General features: G+C 43.1%; 1 protein-coding gene across 2 annotated transcripts in view; it reads left to right on the forward strand.

The window, feature by feature from the left end:
* Window positions 1-15,391, forward strand: part of PDE6A (phosphodiesterase 6A) — a 333,514-nt gene that overhangs the window by 305,154 nt on the left and 12,969 nt on the right. Inside the window, exons 18-21 of one of the 2 annotated variants that reach the window (XM_069244608.1) lie at window positions 3,745-3,808; window positions 7,352-7,426; window positions 9,582-9,665; window positions 10,170-10,341. In XM_069244608.1, coding sequence (XP_069100709.1) covers window positions 3,745-3,808; window positions 7,352-7,426; window positions 9,582-9,665; window positions 10,170-10,331 — 385 coding nt within the window. In that variant the 3' untranslated portion in view covers window positions 10,332-10,341. The remainder of the gene's footprint in view (window positions 1-3,744; window positions 3,809-7,351; window positions 7,427-9,581; window positions 9,666-10,169; window positions 10,342-15,391) is intronic. The other variant, XM_069244606.1, reaches the window with a different exon arrangement.

The following is a 15,391-nucleotide window of genomic DNA, read 5'->3' on the forward strand; positions in this document are numbered from 1 at the left end:
TTCATATAAATGTTTCTACATAGTTTATCATAGTTTTCAGGGGGCGGGGGTTCAGCATGGCAAAGTCAGCCTAGGGAACAAAGAATGTGTCCACCTTCGGCTTGAAGAGCTTCTCTGAGAGAGGCTACCCTCTGTGGGATCGTATCTAAAAGCCCCTAGTTGATTGGCATCTCCAGTCTTTCTCGATTACCCTGTTTGTTTTCTAGGATACACGTTGCTTCCGTCACTGCTCCCCTAAAGTCCTCTCAGTCTGTTCCTTGCTCCCATATGATTCCCAACCTGGACTCCAAGCCATCTACACCACATTCCAACGAGGATGTCACCGACTCCACGGTTTTTATCTTGGGCTCCATCGCTTCCAGCTTGGTCTCCAATGTAGTAGTGGATTTTTCTACTTTCCAGTTCCTACAATATCTCTTTCTGCTTCTTGACTAGAACGCTGAATTGAACAATGTCCTCTTCATTTGCAACACTCTGCTCTTTACCATTTAAATTGTAAAAGTCGGATTTCATTCTTTTCTTCACCTTCCCTGACATTTTTATTACCTCATCACCATGCCTCCTCAGGAACTAAACTTAGGCCAGGATATCTTTGAAATTTTCTTGGATAATGGTTAAACTGGTGCCAAACCTTCCCCCTCATTGAGGGCTATGGGCGATGCACGTGTTCACCATGGTTAATCACTAGCATTGTCCAGGCTTCAAACCACTGCCACTGGGACAGCAACAGGAGCTCCTCCACCACCCTATGACCACTTCCTCGAACAGTATATGATTCTTCCGCTAAACTAGTGAAGCATCAACAGTGTTCCTGACTGTCACTGTGGACCCAGAACCTGATTGATGCCTGGATCTTCAGAGGTGAGCAGCCATCTTGCCTTCCTCCTCAAATGTTGTCCAGTCTAACCCATTCATCTCATGGAGCTGATCGTCTTTGCAGATATTACAACCTCAAACCTTTTTTAGATTAAAACATCAGTAAAATTTCTTAAAAGCAATTAGAGTTTTACACGGCCATTGTAGAATGTAATAAAAATAACACAGCTATAACCCTTATGTTTAGTACGCAATCGCATACTACATAGAATAACCTGAAGTGATCAGTAAGTGACTTTTAGAACGGACACAAGACAGAAACTCACGAAAGGTAACATTTTACCGAAATGTATGTCCTGAGAGTAAACACAGGAGCAGAGCTATTTGCAATGCATGTTGTGCTTTGCGTTTGTTTGAGCAGAAGCCGCCTCAGGGCCCTCTTGAATGTGTGATGTTGTATCTTGCACTTTCAAGCTGCTTTGTATCACCCACAAAGCTATACATGGAACAGGGCTGCTTTTTATCAGAAAGAAAATTACCAAATACATCCAACAAAGAACCCTCCGCTCAAGATTGGCACCCCGCCTTAGAACACCACCATACAAGAAAAAGACTATAAGTGGTACATCCTTCTCCGTCCAAGCAGCCAAACTATGGAATTCATTACCCCCAACTATAAGAGCCACAGATAACTTTCTTGTCTTCGGAAAACTACTCAAGAGTTGGCTCTTTCCTTCATAACCACCATATTCAAACAACTATGAACTGCATATGCCTATGTTGATAAATATTTTTTCAGATTATATGTATATTTCTATTTATTTATAGTTTCTTTAGAAAATATGTATTGCTACTATGTCATAACAATAAAATACACACACACTCTTTAAACCTGTTTGACTAAGTATTTTTTACCCATGGTTCTAATTATGTATTGTATGTGCATATGTGTGTGTATTCATGTGTATGTGTGTGTGTATATATATATATATATATATATATATATATATATATATATATGTATGTGTATATGTTGTTTCTGTGCTTGGCATGTTTGTGGATCATTGCATGGCTCCTGGGTGGGTTGTTATACTAGATATCTATGAATTCCTGCTCTCATCTTATCACACTTATCTACTCATCATCATATGTCATGTCTCTATCAAACTATCCTCCATTCTCACTCTGACTCTGACTCATCCCAAATCCCTTCTACTACTTTCATCTCCTAAACAACTCTGCCTAAGCTCTTCCCTCCGCTTCCACATCTAACTCACCAAACCTCACTCTACTACTGTGAGCTCCCACACAACCCTACTAAATTCTCCTGCATTTATCTCACCCTGCTACTATGCTCTCCCTAACCCTTCCACATACTCTCCCCCCTCTACCCCCCTTTACTCATCCCAAGCCTTTGGGTTGAGTAAATGAAGGATATACTCCCAATTAACACTTCTGGATTTCTTTCCTCCTCCACCCCTCCATTACTCCAGTCAATCTAACTAACAAACTCTCACATCCGCAGCTCAAATTAACTCATAATAATACTAAAACTGTACTCATTATTTAACAATACTAATCCATCACTAATTCTTGTTGGGTTCCAGAGTAGCGTGCTACTCATCGAAAAGCGCTTTGACGCCTCGTCAGGGGTAGTAAGTGCTATATAAATATGATTACAATACCTCCCTATGCCACAGACATGCTTCTAACGTATGACGTCAGGCCATCCGAGCACAGTGCCAATGTCTCTTGAGTCCTTCCAGGGTGGAAAGATCCAGTGAATGTGATCTCATAATCTCGAGTTTATGAATAAGTGGGTGTAAGTGTAGTTTCTGGGGCTGGTTCCATAGACACATATTTCCTCATTTACAAGAATCTGATGCATCTGCTCCGATGTGTCAGATACCTTGTGCTGCCCTATGACCCCCTATCAACGCCATGGATGCACTGCGTGCACGTAATTTCACTAAAATGCCAGGTGTAGCGGAAGTGACATCACAAGCCCTTTGTCCTTCACTTTTACTTATACATATTCACACTTACACTCTCTCTCACATAAACACACTCTCACCCGCAAACAGGGACATAACATACATTTAAAAAACTTTTTTTAATCACCTCAGCTGCCAGAGACTATAAAAAAAGACAGAATACAAAGAGAAAGCAGTCCCAAATGCTCCTGGCACTGATTTTGCTACCTCTGTGGTCAGGGGTCGCAAAGGCAGAGCCAGGGGTCGCAATGGGCAAGCCTGGGGTCGCAGCTGTGACCCCTGGTGACCCCTTAATGACGTCCATGAAGCACTGTATTCACAATACAGAGCTCTGTGGCGCACATTTTCACACGTGTCAGAAATTCTGATGTATCTGTGGCACTAAACTCACGCATTACTAGACTAGCGTTTAAAAAAATGATGCTACTCCAGCAATGCCAGGAGGCCCACATTGAGAAAAGCCCTGCGTCAGTTTATGCCTGCTCTGAGCAGGCAGGAACTTCTGGAGCAGTGAAGTCACAGAATGACAGTGAAATGTTGTAAATTTCACTGTCATTTCTGCATGGCTTTTCCCGTGGGAACACCTACCTTGCATAAAGTATACCTGGCACATGTATAATATGACATTAGGCTTTATAAACTGACACATTGGGCCTTATGCATCAGTTTGTAAATGTGGAGCAGTGGAGAGCACTGCTTGCCCCACCATTTCATCAAAAGAAAATAATGCAATGGTGGCGCAAAGGCCTTGTAAATCAGTCCCTGGAGTTTTCTTAAAGTAAGTTAGGCTGCTTCTTTGCCGGGGAGGGAAGCACAGTAAGTCACTTTTCTGCGAGTGACAGAAATCAATCGCCTGACCATTCTTTGGTCTGTCCTTATCCCTGACTGCATGTGGTCACTCTATGGATGACCTGCCTTCTCGTTTTTTCCCTAGGGCCATGATGATGACAGCATGTGATCTGTCTGCCATTGCCAAGCCGTGGGAAGTCCAGAGCAAGGTAAGGCTCCTGGTGTCGGGGCTGCATGTATATCTACAAGGTAAGTTTACATATCCAGGGCATTGCTTTAGTGTCAAATTAACCCTCTATGTGTAGGTTACTGTAAGGAAAATCTCACAGTGTATAATGCTACAGTGTGAGTCTTGATGATCTGTGAGTTTTAGGGCACTGAAAGGGATGTAGGCATGCCTAGGGAGCTGTAGATGTAGGCAGTAAATTTAGAGTTCCTGTGTGTAACACTTCTGTGTATGTTGCAGTGTGGTAGTACTTCCTGTGTAGGGTTCCGGTGGGTAAGGTAGATCTGTAGGAAGCTGTTTGCTAGGACCCTATGTGTATTCCACTTTAAGGTAGGTTGCATGTGTTGGGCGTTGTTGGCGTCATGTGCTGGGAGTTTTTAGGAAGGGTGCCTATCTTTAGTGTACTGGAAGACAAGCATGCTTATCTGGAGTGCTGTAGTGTAAGGCAGTATCTATAGGGCATCTCTAGATAAGACACAAGCTGTCTTATCAAGCTGGGAAGATGGTTGTATGTTGAGCTGTTTGGGAGGTCCACATATAATGCCTGTGTGTTGTGTAGCAGTGGAGGAAAGTCCCATCTTTCTTGCATGTTACCCCCATTTTTACCTGTATGTAAGTATGTTTTTGCCTGTCTCATTGGGATCCTGCTGGTCAGGACCCCAGTGCTCATAGATTATGGCATAATGTGGGTGTGTGTATAGTGCTTAACTGTGTCACTGAGGCCCTGCTAACCAGAACCTCAGTGCTTATGCTCTCTCTGCTTTTAAATGTGTCACTATAGGCTAGTGACTTAATTTACCAATTTCAGTTAGCACACTGGACCCCCTTATAAGTCCCTAGTATATGGTACCTAGGTACCCAGGGCATTGGGGTTCCAGGAGATCCTTATGGGCTTCAGCATTTCTTTTCCCACCCATAAGGAGCTCAGACAAACCCTTTCACAGGCCTGCTACTGCACCCTGCATGAAATAGTGCACACATTATTTCACTGCCATTTTCACTGCACTTAAGTAACTTATAAGTCACCTATATGTCTAAGCTTCATTTAATGAAGGCTAGGTGCACTAGCAAAGGTGCCCCCACATAGTTCAGGGCCAATTCCCAGAACTTTGTGAGTGCGGGGACGCCATTACATGCGTGCACTACATATACGCCAAAACCTCTATGTAGCTTCACAATGGTAACCCCGAATATGGCCATGTAAGGTGTTTAAGATTATGTAATTGTCCCCCCATTCCAAACCTGGTATTGGGGGGCCAATTCCATGCACCCTGGGGGCTCCACCATGGACCCCTGGTACTGACAAACCAGCTCTCTGAGGCTTGCAATGCAGCTACAGCTGCTGCCATCTCACACACAGGGTTCTGCCCTCCTTGGGTGTGAGCAGCTCAGTCCCAGGAAGGCAGAACAAAACATTTCCTTTGGGATCAGGGTGTTACACCCTCTCCCTTTGGAACTAGGTGTTACAGGCTGCAGAGGGATAGCCTCCCCCTGCCTCTGGAAATGCTTTGAAGGGCAAATATGGTGCCTTCTTTGCATAAGCCAGTCTACACCAGTTCAGGGACCCCTTCTCCCTGCTCTGGCGCGAAACTGGACAAAGGAAATAGGAGTGACCACACCTTTGTCCATCACCACCCTAAGGGTGGTGCCCAGAGCTCCTCCAGTGTGCCCCAGACTTCAGCCATCTTGGTTTGCAAGGTGTGGGGACACTCTGGAGGCCTCTGAATGGCCAGTGCCAGCAGCTGACATCAGAGACCCCTCTTGATAGGTCCATACCTGATAAGGTAGCCAATCGCCCTCTCAGGACTATTTAGGGTCTCTCTTGTGGGTTCTCTTCAGATTCTACTTGCAAGTTTCCAGCAGGAATCCAACATTTTCTAGCTTACGCAACAAGAATTTTCAATTCTATGAAGGACACAGAGGCGAGGATTATGCTTCTCTTTCTTTACTGGCAAAAAACAGCAGCCAATAAAAATTAAAACTACAAAACCCATGAGGTCACAGCCTCGCCATCACTCCCAATCAGGGTCTACCCCTCCCTATATATGACATATCACCAAAGTCCATCCTCTTTCTTTGCTGCTGCAGCATAGAGATAAGTCATTTCAACACTTATAAATTGTTTTATATTTATATTTGTCTCGAGCGCGGCCTAGTGCCTACAAGAGCCCTTATGCTTGTGTTTATTTAATTATCTTTTGACTAGTCAATTTCATTTGTCATAACGTGTGTCGAGCTTCGCGCTCGCTAGAGCGTTATCTGTTTGGTGAAACCTTCTGACTTTCGTTCGCCAAAGTGTATGTCGGGTTAAGCACGTTTTTTCTTCTGTTTATTTTACTTTCCGATTATCTCAGATTTATTGCTGAGGCTGAACTAACAGACATGCAAAGCTCATGCAATACCACTTATAGTTACACAGTACTTATACACAAGTAAAGACAATACTCAATGTTACCAAAAATAAAGGTATTTATTCGGGTGACACAGTACCAAAAATATCTTAGAGACAGTCCTCCTTCTGGAGGTAAGTATTATACACAATATATACACTAGACACCAAAATAAGGCAAGTATTAGAAATAGGATAGTGCAAACAATAGGAAATACCATAGAATGCAATGGGAGAAAATTGGTCGAGGGGCAACACAAACCGTATACTAAGAAAGTGAAATGTGAATCACAAATTCCCCCCAGACAAGTGTGGTGTGTGTAGAATTGCGGGGAGAGTAAGAATACAGTAAAGGTAAGTAAATTACCCCACCCAAGAGCCCAGAAAAGCAGGAGTAAAGTAATGCAAGTTTCCTTAGGACACACAACACCTCGTGACCTTTGCTCGTGAAAGTGTGCCCTCACACTTAGTAACTTTGCACCTAACCTTTAGCAAGTGAAGGTTAGACATATAGGTGACTTATAAGTTACTTAAGTGCAGTGAAAATGGTTGTGAAATAATGTGTGCGTTGTTTCACGCAGGCTGCAATGGCAGGCCTGTGGAAGGGTTTGTGTGAGGTCCCAATGGGTGGCAAAAGAAATGCTGCAGCCCGTATAGATCTCCTTGTACCCCAGTGCCCTGGGTACCTAGGTACCATATAATAGGGACCTCTACGGGGGGGTCCAGTGTGCCAATTGAAATTGGTAAATGTCACTAGCCTACAGTGACACATTTTAAAGCAGAGAGAGCATAAGCGCTGAGGTTCTGGTTAGCAGAGCCTCAGTGACACAGCCAAGCACTATACACACACACATTAGGCCATAAACTATGAGCACTGGGGTCCTGACCAGCAGGATCCCAGTGAGAGGCAAAATCATACTGACATACTGGTACAATTGGGGGTAACATGCCAAGGAAGATGGTACTTTCCTACACACAAACATATGATTTGCATGAGCTTATGAAGTTGACTAAGTGATACAGGCATAGAGAGTTATTTCTGAATGACATCAATGACAAGCATTGTCCCAAAGGTGGGTGTCAATGTACAGCCACAAATACAGTTCAACCAAAAGTGTTTTTCTTGTCTATCTGCAGGTGGCGCTGTTGGTTGCTGCAGAATTCTGGGAGCAAGGAGACCTTGAGAGGACGGTGCTGCAGCAGAATCCAATCGTGAGTGCACCAGACTTTCCTTTGACACTATCTAGAGCCAAGGCCCAGCAGGATGGACCTTGCTGGGCTTGCATGATATCTCAGTTTCTGTTCCAAAGTGAGGACTTGTAAAAACTTTGAGTTGAGGAACTTTAGCCTGTGAGTCTGGTTGGTAAACTGGCCGAACGATGGATGGTAGGAAGGCCTGGTATAGTCCATGCTGAGAACAAGAAGTGCACCTTTAGGGCATCCATAAGTAACATTGCAAAGGCGCTGGTACTTGCAGATGTTAAAGTCTGATTCTTATGACTGAAACACAACAGGGTTTACAAAATGAAATATTATTGTGGAAAACTGGTAGAGTGAGATACAAAGAGGTAATTAGGGTTGAATGTGGCCTAATTGAAGTAGCGTGAGTACTTAACTCCAAGTCTTCACGGACACGGTCTGCAGTCCTGACCTTCTCACCTACAAAACAATTGATTTCAGGTGTTTTAGTCTTATTATTTGAAAGGGAGCTCAAGACGACTACAGCACCCAGGATGCATTAGGGCATCACACAAAAACCCAAGGTTGGAAACTGTGTCTGTAATGACCTGAAGAGAGGTCGTCACCCTGGATGAAATCGATGCACTAATGGCACAGAAACATTGGGGACAATACAGCATGGCCGGTTATATCTGAAAGGTGTCCGGGAGAAGAGCGTCCTGGGGTTCTCGCCTCACGCGGCGCATGAGAGAGCAAGGGGAGTGGTGGGGTGCAGACAGAATGGTGTAGCCAGCTGAAACTGGAGGTTTGTTACCACTGTACACGTCATTGGTAAAGCACCATATAGGGGTTTTGACTGCAGTGTTGAGGCCGAGTCTTAAGAAAGATACAGACACTTTCAAAACAGTCTGAAAATTGGTGACCCCAAAGCTGAAGCCACATACAAATGCAATCTGCAGAATGTTCGTGTGCTGGATCAAAGAGTAGGAATAACAGAGGCATTCAGATACCTACAACCCAAGAGCAAGACACTACTTTTTTAATGGAAGGGCGCTCCGGAGCTCATGGTATGAAAATAGCGGGAGTGAAGAGGTCTTAAGAGCAAATTATTTTACGGTAAGTGTAGTGAGTGAAGAGAACAGCCTAGTTACAGAAGAGACAAACAGATCTGTTGACTGTTTACTCAGATTGTGTAATGCACTTGTGGGGTGGGATAGTTCTCTACCCAGTGTAATTTGTGTACAGCGCACCGTCATTACCCTGTTATGAACCCATCATTTTCAAAGGCTCAGACCACGGCAGGGCGCGGATTTCTGAGCGCTGCGCGGTGATGTAATGTCTGCCACAGTTAAGTGCTCGTCGCCAAGGGCTACGATGTGGGAACTAAAAGGACAATATTTTGAAAGACATTTATCTGTTTATACAATGCACATTTGTTTTGTGAAAAACAAGGCTGCAGTTTGTGTTGATGGATCATTTAACACTGTGTACTGTACTGCTGTTTACAGTCAATAAAACGCAGTTTGTGTTTTAGAGCTGCCTATTAAACTTTGAAGCAGAACGGCCTAGTTTTAAGTTTTTGCAAGATTTGTATGAGACTTTGGATGGAGTGGCACTTCAAAAATATTCACCAACTTCAACTGCACGGACTCCAGAACCATCCCTCTTCGACGATCCAACTATCTAAGCTGCTCATGTGGGTCGAACCACAGTCACAGCTAAAAATAACATTTACTTCACGACAAATCCATTTTGTGCAATACAGCCGCAGCCAGCACGTGTTTCGCGGATAGCTAATCCTTCTTCAGGGATTAAATATACAGAGAATCCTTCAGAATGGTTTGGGGCGGAAGTCCGCGCGAGGCAGCCAGGCCGGTCATGGTACTTTGAAATTGTAGGTAAAGAAGTGGTAAAAACACTGATGTAAGGACAGTTCAAGGAATCGGTGCCAACAGTGATTAGAAAGTGGAGCACAACAGCAAACTAAGGAGCGTCATTAAGACAGTGACCAAACGAAAGGGTTTGACCCAATTATGATTGATTTGTCATCTTTAAACATGATATTTCGTGATCAATTCATAATGGATTTTCTTTGCAGATCTGCTAAGTTTTGCACCTAAATGGCTGGGCCTGATACTTTTCTTTCTCTGCATCTCTCTTATGCACCTTTTCGCTTTCCTTGCTGTAGCCCATGATGGACAGGAACAAAGCAGACGAGCTTCCCAAGCTTCAATGCGGCTTCATTGACTTTGTGTGTACGTTTGTGTACAAGGTAAATGGTCCTTACTGTACTGCCGGATGTTGATAGTACCACCGCCATTAACATGATGGCACATTGCATTGTCACCACAAATACAAGCACATAATAGTATATCTCATTGATGTTTGTTAAACTGTTGCCTACATGGTGCCTAAATGCAGACTAATTATTAGAAAAGTTAAAAGAATTTCTGACAAGTCAGTGTCTCAGAAAGGCAGATACAGCTGTGAAAGTGTCACGTGACAGATATGTGACTACCTCATCCTTGGCTGTCCTCCGTATATTGCTTAAGCAATGGCTTGTTGAGAGTTCTCTTGATTTGCTGATAAACCATTTAAATAATTTTGCTTTCGATCACAACTAGCAATGTTTCGGGTATGCAAGGCAGTATTTGCCAGTCCATCATCCACATGACTAAATTTCTAGAAGTCAATGTCGTTCACATGAATATGCCATGACTGCAAGGCTCATGTGCTCCTGAAGGAATGGTTCATGCCTGCCACTTTCTCCCCGCAGGAGTTCTCCAGGTTTCATGTAGAGATCACGCCCATGTATGAGGGTATCCTCAACAACAAAAAGGAATGGAAGGCCCTGGCTGATGAGTATGATGCCAAGATGAAAGCGCTGGAGGAGGCCAAGCAGAAGAAAGATGGGGTGATAATACCTAAGCAAGGTTAGAAACCATTGGGTGAGGACTGTAACATGCATCTCTTCCATAGTGGCTCACCAAGACATTGTCACAGTTTGTTACTTTGGTTATTGCAAATGGATAGGTCTCGTTAAGTGCCACACATACCACAGTCGATGGCACCACAGATTGGATACTAAAGGCATCCTAATGGCCAAGAAATTTCAAACCTCAGAATCCACTTTGCTGTATTGAATAAGTACTATCCATTCTTAATTTCTTTCACATGTGGAATCAGATTTAATATTTTGCATATGTCACAATAAAAAATTAAGAACCCTTCAACAATCAGGCAACACGTAGGTTAACAATTTTGATAACTGTGACAACTGTCGTGGTAAAGTAGAAAATTTAGCAGAGAGTGGTAATCACTCGGAATGGAGCTGTGACAGGCTCCAAAGAGTGATTGTGACCGAGGAAGGCTAAGGAAGATCTAGAGACGAATTCAAAAGACCTAAGCAGCAGTCAGGTTATATCTGCGTGTTATTCTTAATGGGGGAGAGTAAATCATATGGTGGGAGAAATGAGAGTGTATATGCGTGGCAGTTAGCTGCAGTCATAAGCAGCGATCTTAAGTGAGGAATGATACCCTTAAGTATCTGGCTAATGACACTAAGCCAGTTGGTCATTCACTGCTGTGACTCAGGCTAGGAGGTTTGAGTTCGGCAAAACTAATGTTGAGTAAAGTACCTGATATATATTGGTTGAGTTTCATACTTTCAAAGGCAAAAAGCCACTACCATATCCATTTCTCATTTGTGATACTGAAGTGGCCATCAATTCACACTTTATGTTTTTTGAGAAGGCAGCTGGTACTGCACAAGCCAAAATTGGTGACAATTCATTCATCCATATCGCTCCTATTAGTCAAGGTTGAATTATTTCGTAAATGTATTTGTGCGTGCCAAAGCATGCAGATTTTAGATTGAAAGCATTAGAGCGAAACCAGAGGGTAATCTGAACATCGGTGAGAAAAAAACGCTCTCTGGCTTGGGTCTTTAATCAGGACTTTCATACTTGTTTGATCTGCTGTTTTCTCCCACAATCTTTTATACATTGTCAACGCTCCTGATATAGGCAGGATGCTCCCAAATCGTTTTAACCTAAAAATACTTTCTTTTATCATTTTCCCTCTCTTAAAATCGTCCACTTCAGGGCTAAGTTAATGGCAAAATTAAATTCCCCCAATTTATTTTGTAAATCATTCTTTTATCTATTCACAAGAGTTGGAGTGTGTGTCTTCCTCTTACCTGTCGGTGATGCTTTAGGAGCATAAAACCATATTCATGCCATTGGCTTGTTTCCCTTGCATGTTCAGAAAACTGGTGTTTCGCCATATTTACTAAACCTGCTTGTGTAGTGGTGTGTGGGTAATAGGAACGCATTTGTTCTATCATCCATACACCAGACAAACCAGAAACGCGTAGGCACTACCCTGGGAGATAATGGAAGGCTGTCACTTCGGTATGACAGCACAGATAAAGGGAGAGAGAGGGAAAGGGAACGAGGGGGAGAGAGAAGAAGAAGAAAATAATACAAAGTATCATGGGACATTGCCGCTATTTGCTAATTTGGTAACTAGTAAAGGAAGGACAAGGTAGGAATATATGTAAAGATGGCACAATGTACACATAAGAGCACGCTTTTTGCATGTAGGGGACCACTATTCAAACTGAGCACTAATTGTTAGAAAGAGAATAGCGCACATTATTGAGGGGGAGAGTCCTACCGTGAGAAGGAAGAGACAATGAAGTTAAGGGAAAGTGCTTGTGATCGTTTCAATAATTATAGAAGGAGGGGATTGTCAGGCAGAAACAAGGTAAGTATGAAATATAATGGTGTATTTGTGTCATATGTGCCAGTACCACACATTAAAAAAATTCTAAAGATTGCACTGAAGCCAAGAGAGTGAGTAAGCATGTGTGATGTAAGAACAAATGACCAAATGCAACATTTGTGGTAAAGAAGAAGCACAAAAGATTCAAGAATCATTGGGAAAATTGATGACATAGTATGAGCAAACGATAATTGTTTCAAAGATGGATCACATTCCAAGGTAAAGTTGACTCAAAGATACAGTTTGTTATAAATGAGGCCCTAAATGTGTGTCCGCAGCCGTTTGTCTAAAATACTAATGGTGAACTTGTAGAAATATTCATCAAAAGAAGTCACTGGTCCCAGAAATATTCAAATAAACCCTTAGGTGATCAAAGTTTAATGTACATAAATTCAACATAAACAAATCTGTACATCTACAGCATCATATTCAAGAATATTCAGACCTTGTAAGAAAAGCTGCAGTACATAAATACAAGTTTGTATAATTGTATTTTATTTTGGATTTGTGTGAAGCACTGCAAAATGGGAAACGTCCTAAACAACATGTCGTAAACAACACAGATGTTCCCCATGCAAGCGGAACAACACTTGCCGGAACAACTGCCTTTTTCTCTGCCTTAACCACGCATGTGCCAAACCACGCATATGTGTAGTAAAGCAGAGAAAAAGGCAGAGAGCAGTTTAGTGGTTCGGGAGAGGACGTTGTGAAGTAATTGGGGCTGGATTTAGTGCTTATCAGGAGGTTTATTTTAGGGGCAGTGGTTGGGTAATTTTTCTTTTTAGGGCTTCGGGTGGGTGGGGTGTCACAGTAGTTTATTTTTTAGGGGCCAGGAAGCTGGGTAGTTTATTTTTTAGGGTTGGAGAAGGTTGAAGGAAGGGTGGGAGGAGGGAGGAGAGAAGAGGAAGGATCAGGAAAAGACACAGTGAGGTAAGTGGAGTTGGGTTTGGAGGGTAGTTTTTAGATGTGGGAGTGGATTTAGGGCTTGTGGTGGATGGGGGGGGATCAGGGTAGTTTATTTGTTAGGGGCATGAGTGGAGGAGTTCAATGTAGTTTATTTTTTACGGCTTAGGGTGGGGGGTTAGGGTAGTTTTATTTTAGGGCTTAGGGTGGGTGGAGGGGTCAGGGTAGTTTGGTTATAATGGGCGGGGGAAGCTTTTATGGTTCAGGGTGTCTGGGTTGTTTACCTATTAGGGGTGGGGGTAGTTTTGGGCCTCAGGGCGGGTGGGGGGGTTTAGTGTACTTTTTTAGTTGAAGAGGGGGTGTTGTATGACACAACCACGCATGCTGCTTCTCCAAATGCCTTTACTAAGCATGCTTTTACAACGAAATTCATTGTAAAGGTATGTGTGGTAAAGGCATGCGTGGAAAAGACACAGTCGTGGTTCCGACTGTGTTTTTAAGGCATGCGTGGTTCCGGCGTGTGTGGTTGGGCATACAACCCTGCAAAACATCTTCTGGTAGTCTCAGAACATTTTTGGTTCTGGTAATTAATGAGAGGCTCAGTTATTAAACAAGCAAAAGCATTGTATTTACTGATCTCACTCCTTGTTCGTTTTTTATTATAGCTTTCTTAGGTTCAGTTATATTCTTTGTAGCCGAGAGCGGCGGTGTAACAAAGGTTCTGCGCAGACCCCTCGCTGCAGCGGGGGCCTCTGAGCTCAAAGAGTCCCCCTCAGCACAGTACACAGTGAACGGACAGCAGACCCCTGACTGGGTTTAGGTGGGAGGGGGCCCCCTTACTGGTACTTTGCAGGGAAGGCCCCCTTAAGTTTTGTTATGCCATTGGCCGAGAGGCAATAGCTGGTCTTACAGCAGGTCATCTTCTTAAGTTTGAATAATCTTCGAGACTTGACTCCCTGTAAGCCACATTGAAAAGGTACATTTTTAAAGTCTTTCTAAGTCCAAAAAGGTTATTTTCCAGTTTAAGGTGCAATGGTAGAGAATTCTACAGTGAGGATCTTCCAACAAATTTCATGTAACGTGTCAGCTCAATGGTTATTAGGGTTTGATTGACAGATCAATGGCTTTTGAGTTGAAAGTATAGAACAAACTTGTCTGGTGACAGAGACACCTTATTTGGAGTTTGTTTGATATATGACAACCACCAAATGCGTACATCTTGTTTAGAGCGCAGGGCCTCCCCTGCTGTTTGGTGAATGCTGCACATCTTCGAAACTCTAAATAAGCTTTAAGTCTGATTTTTAGGGATGTGTGGATGAAAAGGTGTTTTCGAACCTTGATCTTTCTTTAACTGAGAGCCAGTGTAGGGATGTCAGTGCATTAGTGATCACCGATTTTCAGGCCACATTAGACAGATGTTGCTTGATCCTGGAAAAGTTGGGAGTTTCACAGGGGATTATTTTGTCAGCTTAGTATCAAATCAGTTGCTGTAGTTTAGAAGGAACCCAAGCATTGCAAAAAGAAGTGCGATTTTCTGGGATTTCATGGGGAATAGTTGAGAAAAGAGACACTGATCCATTCATTCTTTTCCAGGTCTAACTGTTGGCAGCGCTTGTTTAATCAAAGGCAGTGGCCTGTCTTTGGAGCTTGGTGTCAGGGTACCCTACCTGCTCACTCTAGAGAAATAAGTCTAGTATCAAGATTAGCCGTGCTTCAACCAGGCATGTGAAAAGTCTGTGTTTTACTGTACAGCTCAATTTTGCCCGTGCTATCACAGCACCTTGAACTTTGAGGAGCTGGCCCCCGCTGCCCCCGCTCTTAGAAACTGTTATTGTAATTCCAGGCCTCTGAGGTCTCAGAGTCTGACATAAGTAGTCAGGGTTCTCAGGAAACCGTAGCAGGTCCACGATACCATTTGGTTGCTGTAGGGAGTATTTGCAATATACTGTGCTAAGTGCAGAACACTGTAGTTGGTGCATGAGACCAAGAGGTGCAGTGGAAAGCCGGGAGGGTGCAAGAAAAGTTCCCTTTATTTACAAAAGATTAACACAACCACTGCTCATTTGTTTCCTTATGCTTCTGAGCGCTCTGCTGTGTCAAGTTCTGGGTAGACCCACCTTACCTAACGCTCCTAAAACAAACAGATTTTAAAACAGTCAGGAAATCATCTGGCATTAATACAAGATAACTGAAAAGTTATCCTCCATCCAAAAAGCCTTTCAATTGTGTCTTCCTAATCCAAAAAGCATTTAAATTGTGTCATCCTCTGTCCAAAAAGCATTTTAATTGTGTCCTACAATTCTACTGTAT

The sequence above is a fragment of the Pleurodeles waltl genome, chromosome 7, assembly GCF_031143425.1.
Source record: "Pleurodeles waltl isolate 20211129_DDA chromosome 7, aPleWal1.hap1.20221129, whole genome shotgun sequence".
NCBI classification, from domain to species: Eukaryota; Metazoa; Chordata; class Amphibia; order Caudata; family Salamandridae; genus Pleurodeles; species Pleurodeles waltl.